General features: G+C 36.6%; 1 protein-coding gene across 1 annotated transcript in view; it reads right to left on the bottom strand.

Annotated features, from left to right (window-relative positions):
• The window catches only part of LOC126253643 (uncharacterized), an 83,399-nt gene that overhangs the window by 59,355 nt on the left and 9,499 nt on the right, over positions 1-14,545 (bottom strand). Inside the window, exons 3-4 of the mRNA XM_049955146.1 lie at positions 815-1,093; positions 12-497 (exon numbers count right to left, since the gene is read on the bottom strand). Coding sequence (XP_049811103.1) covers positions 12-497; positions 815-1,093 — 765 coding nt within the window. The remainder of the gene's footprint in view (positions 1-11; positions 498-814; positions 1,094-14,545) is intronic.

Here is a 14,545-nt window from a genome sequence, read left to right as displayed (position 1 = left end):
GATACACTCACCTGTCAGTCTTGATATGTTCCAAAGGGGAAACATATTTCTGCAACTTGCGTGGTGTGTGTAGCTTTGACTGAGCGCTACAAACATCACTACTCTTACGTTTCACCCCAGTTGTCACTTCTTTCAATTCACTTTCGATGTAACATTTCTGAGTTTTTTTATCTGCACTATTTTCCATTGGGCTACTCTCAACACTTGCTTCAGTCCGTCCACTTTGATCTGCATTTCTGACTGGAGACCGCATGTCAATACCATTTACATCCTCTGAATCAGAACCTTTCACTTTTCCTGTCTTTAAGTCAGGAGAGTCAGACTGACTTTCATCAAAACTGATCTCACACATATCACTAGCTTCAACACCAGACAATGGACTTTCGGTAACTGAGGTTTCATCACCTGATTTTGCACATTTGGAATTTAGCCTCTTAGCTTGGACAGACAGCTGCTTCACTTTCTCTACTAATAACTGGCTACATCCTGATGGAACCCTGTAAGTATCAAATAGGATTATTCCAGGATTCATTTGTTGTACTTTCTGTATCTACACCAAGTAACTAAGAGAGATTTAAATGAATATGTACAGTAACACCAAAACATTAACCAATACTTGGCATAATGGGCTGTCACAGGTTAACAAGAAGTGAGAGTGAACTTCCAACACTATCAGTAAATTTAATTTTTAAATAAAAAAACAAAAATTCTAACAGACTGCTTTGAATAGAAATACTTAGTACCGTTAAAACGAAGAGCAGATGTAAACTTACAAACATGTGAATGACACATGCTTCACTCTTTATACACTTACTTGTAAGATCCTCCAACAGTTTTCTGCCCAAAACGGTGACATTCACGCACAAGAGTGTTATAATTATTAAATCTTTTATTTATACGCTGCCTAGCTTCTTTTGCATGGTTCCGCATTTCACTTAAAATTTTCTTCTGTTTCAACAGCCTTTCTTCCGCCATCTGCAGTTTAGCCCTTAGTTGCTCTATCTCATCTTCACAATCACTTTCCACTGTTTTCTCTTTTTCTATCTGCTGCAGCAAGTTCGATAGTTCACTCATATCATCCAGTACTGCACACCTTCGACAAATCAGGAATTTAATTACAAGTTTTGTTTTAAAACAATAAAAAGTACATTGTAATATAATTTTTTACTTGAAGCAAAAAAGAGTTAACAGTACTGAAACTTATAAGGGATGTCTATTAACCAGCATCAAACTATGTACAACTGAAGCAGGATTGACAGAGAGAAATCAAATCTGAACCACTAATTCTCCGGCTATCATAATTTCCAGGAGGAAATCAGAAAAAAGGGAAGACAGCACAGCACAAAAAATGAAGCATGGTATACATGTAACTGAGTGAATGAAACCACACTCGAAATCAGAATAGAAAGAACATGTAAACTTATAACCAACATATTTGGCAGAAACGTATCTTACAGACCAATTTTCAACAGCCACCATAGCTCTTTTCTCCTTATAGACATATTACGTGTGTGTGTGTGTGTGTGTGTGTGTGTGTGTGTGTGTGTGTGTGTGTGTGTGTGTGTGTGTGTGTGTTTTCCACTGATCGTGACCAGGCCAAATATCTCACGAAATAAGTGTCAAACGAAAAAACTAAACTGAACGAAACTTATCTAGCTTCAAGGGGGAAACCAGATGGCGCTATGGTTGGCCCGCTAGATGGCGCTGCCATAGGTCAAGCTGTGTTTTTTTAAATAGGAACCCCATTTTATATGGTACGGGTGCAATCTATGTTGACGTAGCATTCTCAACACCGACGTTTTTGAGATTCCTGATTCTCGTGCAATTTGTCTGCTACTGATGTGCAGATTAGCCGCGACAGCAGCTAAAACACCTACTTGGGCATCATCATTTGTTGCAGGTCATAGTTGACATTTCACATGCGGCTAAACACTTCCTGTTTCCTTAAATAACGTAACTATCCGGCGAACGGTCCGGACACTTGGATGATGTCGTCCAGGATACCGAGCAGCATACATAGCACACGCCCGTTGGGCATTTTGATCACAATAGCCGTACATCAACACGATATCGACCTATTCCACAATTGGTAAATGGTCCATTCTAACACAGGTAATGTATCACAAAGCAAATACTATCCGCACTGGCGGAATGTTACGTGATACCACATACTTATACCCTTGTGACTATTACAGCGCCATCTATCACAAAGCAAAAAAAGTGGTCCAACTAAAACATTCATATTTCTTTATGTACTACACGAATATGTAATAAAAAATGGAGGTTCCTATTTAAAAAAACGCAGTTCCCATTTGACCTATGGCAGCGCCATCTGGTTTCACACACACACACACACACACACACACACACACACACACACACACAAAACACACTCTTCTTGCTTCATCTGAGTTCTCTACAAGATTTAAGTGCCAACTATGAAATGTAACCTTGCATCACACAGTAAAGAAACTAGTAACCACTTAAAATTACCAGAAAATTTGTTTACAAACATGATGACCAATAAATTTTGTAAAGTGAAACCACAAGATCAGGAACTGAATATCTGAAAAACCAACATTTACATCATTTTACATAAATACTTTATATCTTCACATTGAAAATCAGTCCATTACGAAAATAATTTCAAAGTATGTCTATTCCACATGAATAGTGATGCTACCTGAACAGTTTTAGAGTAGTTTTGAAAAATCTGCCCGTTTATGCTTTCTAGGCTGCTGATTATGAATTTCAACTTTTTCACCTTTGATTTTCCCCGAAAATATTAAAACTTTTTTTAAAAAGATCAGACTCTTTCTATGTCAACTTGCTAGGATATCTTGAGCTTTTCGATACAATGCCTTACCAAATGTCACCACATAAATTCTGACAAAATTCTTCAGTCTTTTCCCTTGTATACAACAAGCTGTGACGATTATTTCACATGGAACAACTTTGATGACTTCTTCCAATAGTGCCGATCACCCTGGAAATTCTGATGGATCTTTGATTTTATTATGAAGCCACAAAAATTCAGGCATGGAAGAAAGACCTTCTGAAGACAGGTAAATGTTACAAAGATCTATATGGAGCAATTACAATTTTTGGGATGATACATTCACTTCCATATTTCGAAGCATTGTGCCCACCACAAAACTGAATGTAAGCTCTACATTGTCATAAACAAACTGGAAAGTGTTGCCCACAAACTTTCAGACACACACACTGTGATGGTTGGTGTCAAAACAAAGCTTTAGTGTAAGTTAACAGAACTTAAATATGAAGTAACTTCCCTGAGGCATATTTTATACAATGAGGAAACTTCCTGCAATGGTGAAAGATGTGAATTTGGCCTCTCTTAATACTGTGTTTTCTTCCATGTTACTGAACTGATGTTTCTGCTTCAGTGCAGCAGCCACAGCAGCAGCAGCAGCAGCAGCAATGAAGACACAAGCATCAGGAACAAGCTATCTGTATTCTTGCAGAAAATTGTCTGGTGGCAGGTACCATGTTTTAGTGAAGTCTGGAACCATATGCTTTTGAAGATTTCTCCTAACACCAGCAACTCAATGTAAATCTGTAACCTGTTCTTTTCAAGCAGAAACTGGCAAATTATTTGGATATGAAGCTATTAGTATTTCACTTTCACACATTATAGGAAGCTGCACTTTCACAGTTTCCTTTTTGCCAGACCAAATGTCACCTTCAATATTGCCCATCAGTTTCTCCAGAGAAAACTGACAATCCTGAAAATTTGTACAAGAAGAAAAAAATATTTGCACAGATGGCTGAATTTCACTCCTGGAACAACCAGAGGTCGCAATGGTTGAGCAGAATGCTATTCCATGCCCACCTGCTGAAACTGGGAGAAGTAGATTGAGCACAATTTTTATGCCTTGCTTAAGCTCATCACTGGCCTTCTTAACTGAAAAATAGTTCAAATGGCTCTGAGCACTATGGGACTCAACTGCTGGGGTCATCAGTCCCCTAGAACTTAGAACTACTTACACATAACTAACCTAAGGACATCACACACACCCATGCCCGAGGCAGGATTCGAACCTGCGACTGTAGCAGCAGCGCGGCACCGGACTGGAGCGCCTAGAATCGCACGACCACCGCGGCCGGCTCTTAACTGATATTGGTATGTTTTCCTGCACTTTTTTTCTAACTCTGTACATAAAATTGTGTTTAGCTTTGTGAAGTATGCTTTAATCATTCAGGAGCTGTGGTTGTGTCACTGATCCACACTAAAAGCAACTAGTTTTTATTCAAATTATTATTATTGTTATTATTGTTATTTCTTTACTTTCTCAGACGTTAAGTCTGGTTGAGAATGGAAAGTGACGCGGACCTTGATCAAGCGTCACTTCCTATTAACTGTACGGTATGTGTTATATTGCATTTAGGAACTTTCGGGTAATTGAACATGTATCAATAATTACGGATTTCTGTAGTTGTATATATATGTTTGGATGTAGCTGTATTGCATTGATGTACTGGTGGATATTGTGTGGTATGACTCCTGTAGTTGATAGTATAATTGGTATGATGTCAACTTTATCCTGATGCCACATGTCTTTGACTTCCTCAGCCAGTTGGATGTATTTTTCAATTTTTTCTCCTGTTTTCTTTTGTATATTTGTTGTATTGGGTATGGATATTTCGATTAGTTGTGTTAATTTCTTCTTTTTATTGGTGAGTATGATGTCAGGTTTGTTATGTGGCGTTGTTTTATCTGTTATAATGGTTCTGTTCCAGTATAATTTGTATTCATCATTCTCCAGTACATTTTGTGGTGCATACTTGTATGTAGGAACTTGTTGTTTTAAAAGTTTATGTTGTAAGGCAAGCTGTTGATGTATTATTTTTGCGACATTGTCATGTCTTCTGGGGTATTCTGTATTTGCTAGTATTGTACATCCGCTTGTGATGTGATCTACTGTTTCTATTTGTTGTTTACAAAGTCTGCATTTATCTGTTGTGGTATTGGGATCGTTAATAATATGCTTGCTGTAATACCTGGTGTTTATTGTTTGATCCTGTATTGCAATCATGAATCCTTCTGTCTCACTGTATATATTGCCTTTTCTTAGCCATGTGTTGGATGCGTCTTGATCGATGTGTGGCTGTGTTAGATGATACGGGTGCTTGCCATGAAGTGTTTTCTTTTTCCAATTTACTTTCTTCGTATCTGTTGATGTTATGTGGTCTAAAGGTTTGTAGAGGTGGTTATGAAATTGTAGTGGTGTAGCCGATGTATTTATATGAGTGATTGCCTTGTGTATTTTGCTAGTTTCTGCTCGTTCTAGAAAGAATTTTCTTAAATTGTCTACCTGTCCATAATGTAGGTTTTTTATATCGATAAATCCCCTTCCTCCTTCCTTTCTGCTTAATGTGAATCTTTCTGTTGCTGAATGTATGTGATGTATTCTATATTTGTGGCATTGTGATCGTGTAAGTGTATTGAGTGCTTCTAGGTCTGTGTTACTCCATTTCACTACTCCAAATGAGTAGGTCAATATTGGTATGGCATAAGTATTTATAGCTTTGGTCTTGTTTCTTGCTGTCAATTCTGTTTTCAGTATTTTTGTTAGTCTTTGTCTATATTTTTCTTTTAGTTCTTCTTTAATATTTGTATTATCTATTCCTATTTTTTGTCTGTATCCTAGATATTTATAGGCATCCGTTTTTTCCATCGCTTCTATGCAGTCGCTGTGGTTATCCAATATGTAATCTTCTTGTTTAGTGTGTTTTCCCTTGACTATGCTATTTTTCTTACATTTGTCTGTTCCAAAAGCCATACTTATATCATTGCTGAATACTTCTGTTATCTTTAGTAATTGGTTGAGTTGTTGATTTGTTGCTGCCAGTAGTTTTAGATCATCCATGTATAGCAAATGTGTGATTTTGTGTGGGTATGTTCCAGTAATATTGTATCCATAATTTGTATTATTTAGCATGTTGGATAGTGGGTTCAGAGCAAGGCAGAACCAGAAAGGACTTAATGAGTCTCCTTGGTATATTCCACGCTTAATCTGTATTGGCTGTGATGTGATATTATTTGAATTTGTTTGGATATTAAGTGTGGTTTTCCAATTTTTCATTACTATGTTTAGGAACTGTATCAATTTAGGATCTATTTTGTATATTTCCAATATTTGTAGTAACCATGAGTGGGGTACACTATCAAAAGCTTTTTGGTAATCAATGTATGCGTAGTGTAGCGACCTTTGTTTAGTTTTAGCTTGATATGTCACCTCTGCATCTATTATCAGTTGCTCTTTACATCCTCGTGCTCCTTTGCAACAGCCTTTTTGCTCTTCATTTATAATTTTGTTCTGTGTTGTATGTGTAATTAATTTCTGTTTAATGACTGAAGTTAATATTTTGTATATTGTTGGTAGGCATGTTATGGGGCGATATTTAGCTGGGTTCGCTGTGTCTGCTTGATCTTTAGGTTTCAGATAAGTTATTCCATGTGTAAGTGTATCAGGGAATGTGTATGGGTCTGCAATGTAACTGTTAAATAATTTAGTTAGATGTGAATGTGTTGAGGTGAACTTCTTTAACCAGAAATTTGCTATTTTATCATTTCCAGGGGCTTTCCAATTGTGAGTAGAATTAATTGCTTGGGTGACTTCATGTTGCAAAATTATCACTTCAGGCATTTGTGGTATCATCTTGTATGTGTCTGTTTCTGCTTGTATCCACCGTGCATGCCTGTTATGTTGTACCGGGTTTGACCATATGTTGCTCCAGAAGTGTTCCATGTCTGTTATGTTTGGTGGATTGTTTATTTTAATGTGTGTGTTATCTATTGTCTGGTAAAATTTCTTTTGGTTTGTGTTGAATGTTTGGTTTTGTTTCCTTCTATTTTCACTTTTTTTGTATCTTCTAAGTCGTTTGGCTAATGCTTGTAATTTCTGCTTCTTTTCGTCTAATTGCTCTGTCGCTTCTTGTTGTGAGATTTTACCTAACCTTTTTCGTTTTTTTTCCGAGATTTCATTTCTTATAAATTGTGTTAGCTGTCCGATGACTTTTCTCAGTTTTTCTATTCTGATCTGTAGCCTGTGTTGCCATGCTGGTTTTGTGGGTTTCTTCTGTGTGTTGGTTGGTTCTGATCTCTGTCTAGTGTGTATATTTAGTGTAGTGAGTGCTCCTATATAAACCAGTAGTTGTAACTCTTCCATAGTTGTGTTTTCATTTATTTTGTTGTGTATGATTGTGTTGATAGTTTTTATTGTTGTTTCGACTTGTGGGTTATTTGGTGGTCTATGCAAGAATGGTCTAATGTCTGTATTTGTGTCTTTGTATTCTATATATGTTAGCTGAAATTTTTCTTCTACATCTAGCATCTGTGTCACTTCGTGTTCTATTTGTGCTTGTTCTGGTGGCTGTCTTAAGATTTCGTTTTCCTCTGATTGTTTAATTGGTGCGTGTTGTTCTTTGTTTGTTTGCTCTGGGATGTTTGAGTCCATTACTGTATTTTCTTCTTCTTCTGATTGCACATTATTTTGTTCCAGTATTTGTTGTACTTGTTGTTTGATGTTTTCTAATTCTGACTGGGGTATCCTGTTATTTTTGATTATTACACGGATCTGATCAGCTAGTCGTTGTTCTGTTAAAAATTTTAATTCTGGGTATCTGGTAATAAATGTTGTGTATACTTGTGATCTGTATCCAGTTGTGTTGGTTCCTAGGTTTGTTGCTTGGTAATAACAGAACATGAGGTGTCGATTAACTTCATCTGACCATCTCATCCTCTGTCTTTGTTTTCCTTCTAGGGTGGTTGCAGGAAGCATATCCTGCAAAACACCTCTATTTGGATTTAAATCATTTTCCAGTTGGCTAGCAGTGTCGTTACCATTGTGGGCGGGCATAGGGTTCAAGCGTCGTCCCCGACCATGACGGCGCTTGTCCGAGGCTTCTTTAGTTCTGTCCTGAACCAAGTAATCACACTAAAAGGGGGGTTAGCCCTATTAGTGGTTTGTTCTTTTCGTCGCCTTTTACGACTGGCAGAACATACCGGAGGCCTATTCTTTATTATTATTATTATTATTATTATTATATGACTTCTCGGCCTGGTCTTGTCAAATCCTCTTTGTGAGAGTGACAGTAAACTTCTCACTGATACAATGTTTGATGTTTTCATGAACTGTTAGATCTGACATCGTAAGAAACAAAGAAAGCAATCAAATATAAATTTCTTAAAATCAAAAAAATGCTTTTACATTTTTTTTTATAATTGTCTAGATTGCCTATGTTATAAAACATTAAAATGCAATGACTAATTTCATTTGACTAAGCAACCATCTTCACATCTGAGAACAAGCAAAGAACAGAACATTGCATTAAGTTAAATTTTACAAACTAAACCTCAAACTCACAACAGTTTGAAAATGCAGAATGAATATAAGTAATGTTGTACCACATCTAGTATTAAAAAAAAAGTGTTTCTCAGCCTTTGACAAGTTACTCACTGTTAACAATGATGTACATACATTTTCTAATTGACTGCAATCTCATTAAGAAATTAAATTTCTTTAATGCAGCTAGTTACTTATTATTTCGTTGTATATGACTACAGTCACTGAAGATGTATAAATACTAATCTCATTAAGCATGGTATATTTAGTTTTGTATACAGGAGGAATGGTGAATATTCAGGGGTAGGACACAAATGATCCTTTGAAGAAAAATTCTAATAAACTTGGGCCCTAAAATGCATACCTTTAGAGCTATGAGTGTGACAACTTCAATGCTGTGAAACAAATCTCTTTTATTGCAAGCTCTTTGCTTTCCATATTTCTGGAGGCAGTAGTACCTACCAAAACAAGAAAAACTGTCCAGCAAACATGGATACTACAATGCACACTTTAAGAGCTACAAGCACTTGTTCAGTGGAAGGTGGTGTTTCACAATAGCAAAGATGACCAAGTGCTCCTTGCTCTAGAGCATGCATTTCATGCATATTACAGCTAATGTTTACTCGATATTTTTGCTTCTGATGAATGTTCTTGTCATATCCCTGAATTCTGACCAATCCTCCTGGGACACCCTGTATTATTATTGTTTTTTTATTATTATTGTTTTTATCTTTGTAATAATTTTCACTATTTAACACTTGTTTTGCTTCTGTTGTTTCTATAGACTTTGAAATACTTCTTCTCCTTGCTGGTTTATTCAGGTTTATTTTGGAAGTGTTACTCATACAGACACAGTATGTTCCACCCATCATCTCTCTGATGTAATTTCATAAATTTATACACAGTCTACAGTTATCCGAGATGTAATTTCATAAATTTATACACAGTCTACAGTTATCCGACTATCACTTCTGCTCTCTTCAGTAGCTCCCAGCAACATAGATGGTGGGTTTTCAGTATGTTATATGCTGACATTTCACGAGTGGTACTTTTCTTTATTCGTAACTTTCAAAACTATTTTAAGTTCAAGATTAGTTCGCCAAATTTAATTAGACTGCTACTCACTTGATATGTTGAGTTGCAGACAGGCACAACAACAAGACTGCTACACATCTGAGTTTTCTGCCAAAGCCTTCTTCACAAAGGAACACACACACACACACACACACACACACACACACACACACACACACACACACACACACACAATCAATGTGATATTCCAATCTGGTATTTCCATTGTTTGACTGAGCCAGTTTTATGTTCTTTGCTTGTCATTAGATCTGAAGGTGGTTGCTTAGTCAACTGAAACTAGTCATTGAATGTTTTATAATGTACACACTCAAAACAGTTTTAAAAATTGAAAAGTTTTTAACAAATTATTATTTATGTGATGACTTCCCTCCCCACTCTTCCTTCCCAAACTACTTTTACAAAATGTGTGTAAGCCTTTTTGGTTCACTTCTATCATTGTGCTTCCACTCTCCAACACACTATCACAAATAAAAATCTCCAAACTCATCAGCTTTTCCCTGCGGCATCTTTCAAAACAATCCACACAAGGAAAGCACAGGAGGGAGGTGGAGGAGCAAGTGGAGGAGCAAGTGGAGGAGGAAGAGGACTAACAATTCCTCATGGAAACAGTTGCAGCTAGTAGGGGACAACAGCACAAGAAAGGTGATGGCATCAAAACAGCCACACTTTGAGATCTTGTGAAAATCTTTCAATAGAAAAGCTGAAGATGAAAGGAAGAGAAAGTAAGCAAGGAAGAATACAAATAATAAAAGTAAATAAGGCCGATAGCAAAAAGCGCTTACCAGCTCACTATTTCTATGTATGTGTACTCCAAAATAATGTGCCAACACAGAAAATCATTAGACTCAGAATTACAAGATAATTTACTCCACTCCTGCTTTATTTGGTACAAAATAATGTTAACTCAAAAATGCATCTTTTTCAATCTATGAGCACAAAACCTGGAAGAACGCGGCTTATTCCAAATCTTTCTTTCTTTTAAATTATTCAGGAAAATTCAAGATCATAAAGTTGAAATTCATAATCAACAACCATCTCCCCCAAAAAAATATATTTCACAGCTTCTTCAAAACTGTATCAAAAGCCTTTTCAGATCCCAATGCAATTCTACAACGTCTGGCAGTTATCATATGAAATGTCTGATACCCTCAGCACATCAATGGAAACAGTGATGTAAGCAAGCTAATTTGCAGAGCTCAGGTCCCGTCTCCATGGCCACAGGTTAGCTTGTCTGAGTGTTTATCATACAATATGCTGCCCTGATACAAATACCACATGTAGCAAAAATCACTGAGGATGGGAGTTATTGATTACTTGTGTCAGACTGTCATACGAATTAAAATGTTTGGTACTGAAATAATAAAGGAACTTACATTTCTTTCGAAGACATCTTCCCCCAAATTAAAGTGATGTGCATTGACCACTGTGCCACCCCAGATTGTAGACTTCTGAAATAGTCTTCATAATTCTTAAGAGCCCAGCAGCAAAGATCTACGGAGTTACTCCAAACACCAACAAAATTTCTGATTTTTGGGAAATTTTCTGGATACCTTGGTGTATGGTCTCCAGTGGACAGTAAAAGGAGTAATAAATCAATTATGATACAGTCAGGCTGTCACCTCAACTACCTGCTTTTCTGTGAAAATACCTTCACAACAGTAAAAATGCCTGTAGTAGAAGTTTCAAATTCTGTCTATCATTTTTATGTGATGTGGGATGAGTCTTATACACTCAAAAATGCTAATTTGTAAACCTGGCTACAGGCTTTATCATCTACCTTTTTTAGTTCTGTTGTGAACTGTTAATTCCTACCCATCACCTTTTACACATCACAAAATCAGAAATTCTTCTACAAAATAGAAGGAATTATCACAGAGAAACTTTTTCAGTTTGTTTTCAAATTTAACTTTGCTGTCTATCAGACGGTTTATATCACTAGCTAAGCGACCAAACATTTTGGTGTCAGTATTGTGCGACCCATTTTGTGTCAAAGACAACCTTAACGTGGAGTAAAGAACGTAATTTTTTTTCCACATGTTGTAATTATGTACATCACTGTTCCTTTTGAGCAGCAGTTGACTGTGGTATTTAGAACAAACTTCATGAGGGAAGAAATATACAGTGAAGCAGTAGTCAAAAGACACAAGACACCTGCAAGATGATTGTAGGTCAGCACCACACTTTCTTGCAACACGTTTTTGAGCAATGAAGATTTTAAAGATGAGTTGCCCAAAACATTGTTCCTTATGACACTACAGAGTGAAAATACAGAGAATATGTGAACTTGCTAATTTGTCTCACCCAAGATTTGCAATGTTTCAAAATGCAATGGAGGGTGACATTAATTGTTTTACAAGTTCCAAAATGTGTTTTTCTATTTAAATTCTAATCAAGGTGGACATCTAAAACTTTTTTTGCACCCTAGTTGTCATTTTTCATGTGATACACATACAATTTTTTGTAGTAACTTTAAATGTTAAGAGCCGGCCGAAGTGGCCGTGCGGTTAAAGGCGCTGCAGTCTGGAACCGCAAGACCGCTACGGTCGCAGGTTCGAATCCTGCCTCGGGCATGGATGTTTGTGATGTCCTTAGGTTAGTTAGGTTTAACTAGTTCTAAGTTCTAGGGGACTAATAACCTCAGCAGTTGAGTCCCATAGTGCTCAGAGCCATTTTAAATGTTAAGAACAGAATATATTACGATTTTTGAAAAAAAAAAATTTTTTTTTTTTTTAAATCCGAAGTGAGACCATTACAGAAAACTATTTAAAAATACTTTCAGAAACATTGTTTACCACTTCTTCTATTGCTGTTATGTACAGGGTGAAAATTATTGACTATATAAAAAAACATAATTCAGTCACAAACTACAGTGTGCATACACTTTATTCAAAATGTAAACGTCATTACAGGTATTCAGATTTGGGTTATGACATGTCCAACATGCCTGCCGTCATTGTCGATGAAGTGGCGCAGACGAATAGCGAAATTCTGAATGGCCCGCTGATGTGTCTAAACATAAATGCTGTCGATTACCTCCTGAATGGTTGTTTTCAGTTCTGCAATGGTTTTGGGGTTATTGCTGTACACCTTGTCTTTCCTATAGCCCCACAAAAAGGAGTCCCGTGTGTTCAGACCTGGAGAATATGGCAGCAAATTGAGGACCATGAAAGTGGCCTCTGGGTACCCCAGAGCCAAAATACGGTCTCCTAAGTGCTCCTCCAGGACATCAGACACTTTCACACTTTGATGGTGTCGAGCATCGCCTTGCATGAACCATGTCCTATTGAAATCAGGGTCACTTTGGATAATGGAGATGAAATCATCTACCAAAACCTTCACTGTGCCATTATAAGGAATATCACATCGATAATTCCGTGACTAAAGATCACACATGACAGTCACTTGCAGTGGAGAAAATACTTCTTGATCACGAAATGTGGATTCTCAGATCGCCAATTTTGCTTGTTGACAAACCCATCCAAGTGGAAGTGGGCTTCATCACTAAACAAAACCACGCAGGCACATACTAATTCCCATCATGTCCCACGACCAACCAGCACACTTTGAACGTCCTAATACAATTGGTCAAAAGTTGTGATAATTTTATTTCATATAGCTCAATGATTGTCACCGGTATGTATGTATATCATGCAAGTACGTGTTTATTTATTGTGATTACAATACCAGTGTCACCAGTAAAATGAACCAACTCTGAGTTTTGTGTAATTGATGGAAGGTCGTTTACATACATGAGAAACAATAGGGGACAGAGATTGAGCCTTGTGAAATCTTGTACGTGATTTCTTCCCAGTCAAAGAATCTCCCCTCTTAATTGGTCAGATTATTAAATTTAGATGGTATGGCATCCATTGGTTAGCTACACTATTAATTCCATAAAACCTCAGTATAGCCAGGAGGATATTGATTTAAACAGTCAACTGCAGTAGATAAGACACAGAAAATATCAGCTTATGCTGTTTTGTTATTTAGCACTTTCAAATTTGTTGAGTGAATGTGGAAATGGCATTCTTAGTTCAGAAACTCTTCTGAAACTGTGATTTATGAAGGATATTATTGTTGCTAAGGTGGGGTACTATTCTAGAATACATCACCTTCTCAAAAATTTTGGAAAATGTCAGTAGTGAAACAGATCAGTAGTTACTGGCATCTCTCCTAGTGCGGTTTAACAATGTGATATTTCAATCTCTCTGGAAAAATGGCCAGAATTAGTGATGCCTTATATATTTCAGAAAAGGCAGTACTTATTATTGGGGGCTGTTGGAAACACAGTTGGGCGCTGTTGGAAACTCTGTCAAATCCAGATGAGCTTTTATTTTCGACAGAACATATAATTTTCTTAATTTTGGAAGAAGTAGGTGAGACAGCCATATGATCGAATTTTATGTAAGTTGCTTCTTCAACATACCCCGGGTTTTTCTCTTTAACTGTTTGTCCCTATATTTCCTACTAAGTTAAAAAATGTTATTAAACATGTTTGCTGCCTGTGAATCACCACTTATAGCCCTCCCATTTAAATTAATAGTGATGTTTCCTGTTCTGTGGCTTCTTGTCCTCTCTCTTCCTTTTCTATAGTTCATGTAGCCTTAAGCTTTTAGTCATAATTACTGATTTCTGACAATGTGCATGTTCCTTGATCTTTCAATAACTTTCCTTAGTACTTCTACATACTTTTTGTAGGGTGCAACGAATGTAGGACATTTACTCATTCTTGCCGATATATACAATTCTCTTTTCCTTCCACAAGAAACTTTAATCCCTCTAGTTCAAAAATGGTTCAAATGGCTCTGAGCACTATGAGACTTAACATCTATGGTCATCAGTCAATCCCTCTAGTGCTCCATGGTTTTTTTCTGATAAGTGTATTTGCAAAACTATTCTCAAATAATGATATGAATTTATAATGTTATAGATTAAATTTTATGTTGCCATTTGGTTTATCACAAATCTTATCCCAATTCATCTTTGCACACTATTCTTAAACATGTTCATCCTGAAATCAATTATTTTAGCCCATTTCCACTGAATAGTATCTATACTGCAAGGAACTTCTTATTTATCCT

Source organism: Schistocerca nitens, chromosome 4 (genome assembly GCF_023898315.1).
Source record: "Schistocerca nitens isolate TAMUIC-IGC-003100 chromosome 4, iqSchNite1.1, whole genome shotgun sequence".
Classification (NCBI taxonomy): domain Eukaryota; kingdom Metazoa; phylum Arthropoda; class Insecta; order Orthoptera; family Acrididae; genus Schistocerca; species Schistocerca nitens.
The sequence above is the reverse complement of the archived record's forward strand: the minus strand, read 5'-3'. Positions and strand labels throughout refer to the sequence as shown.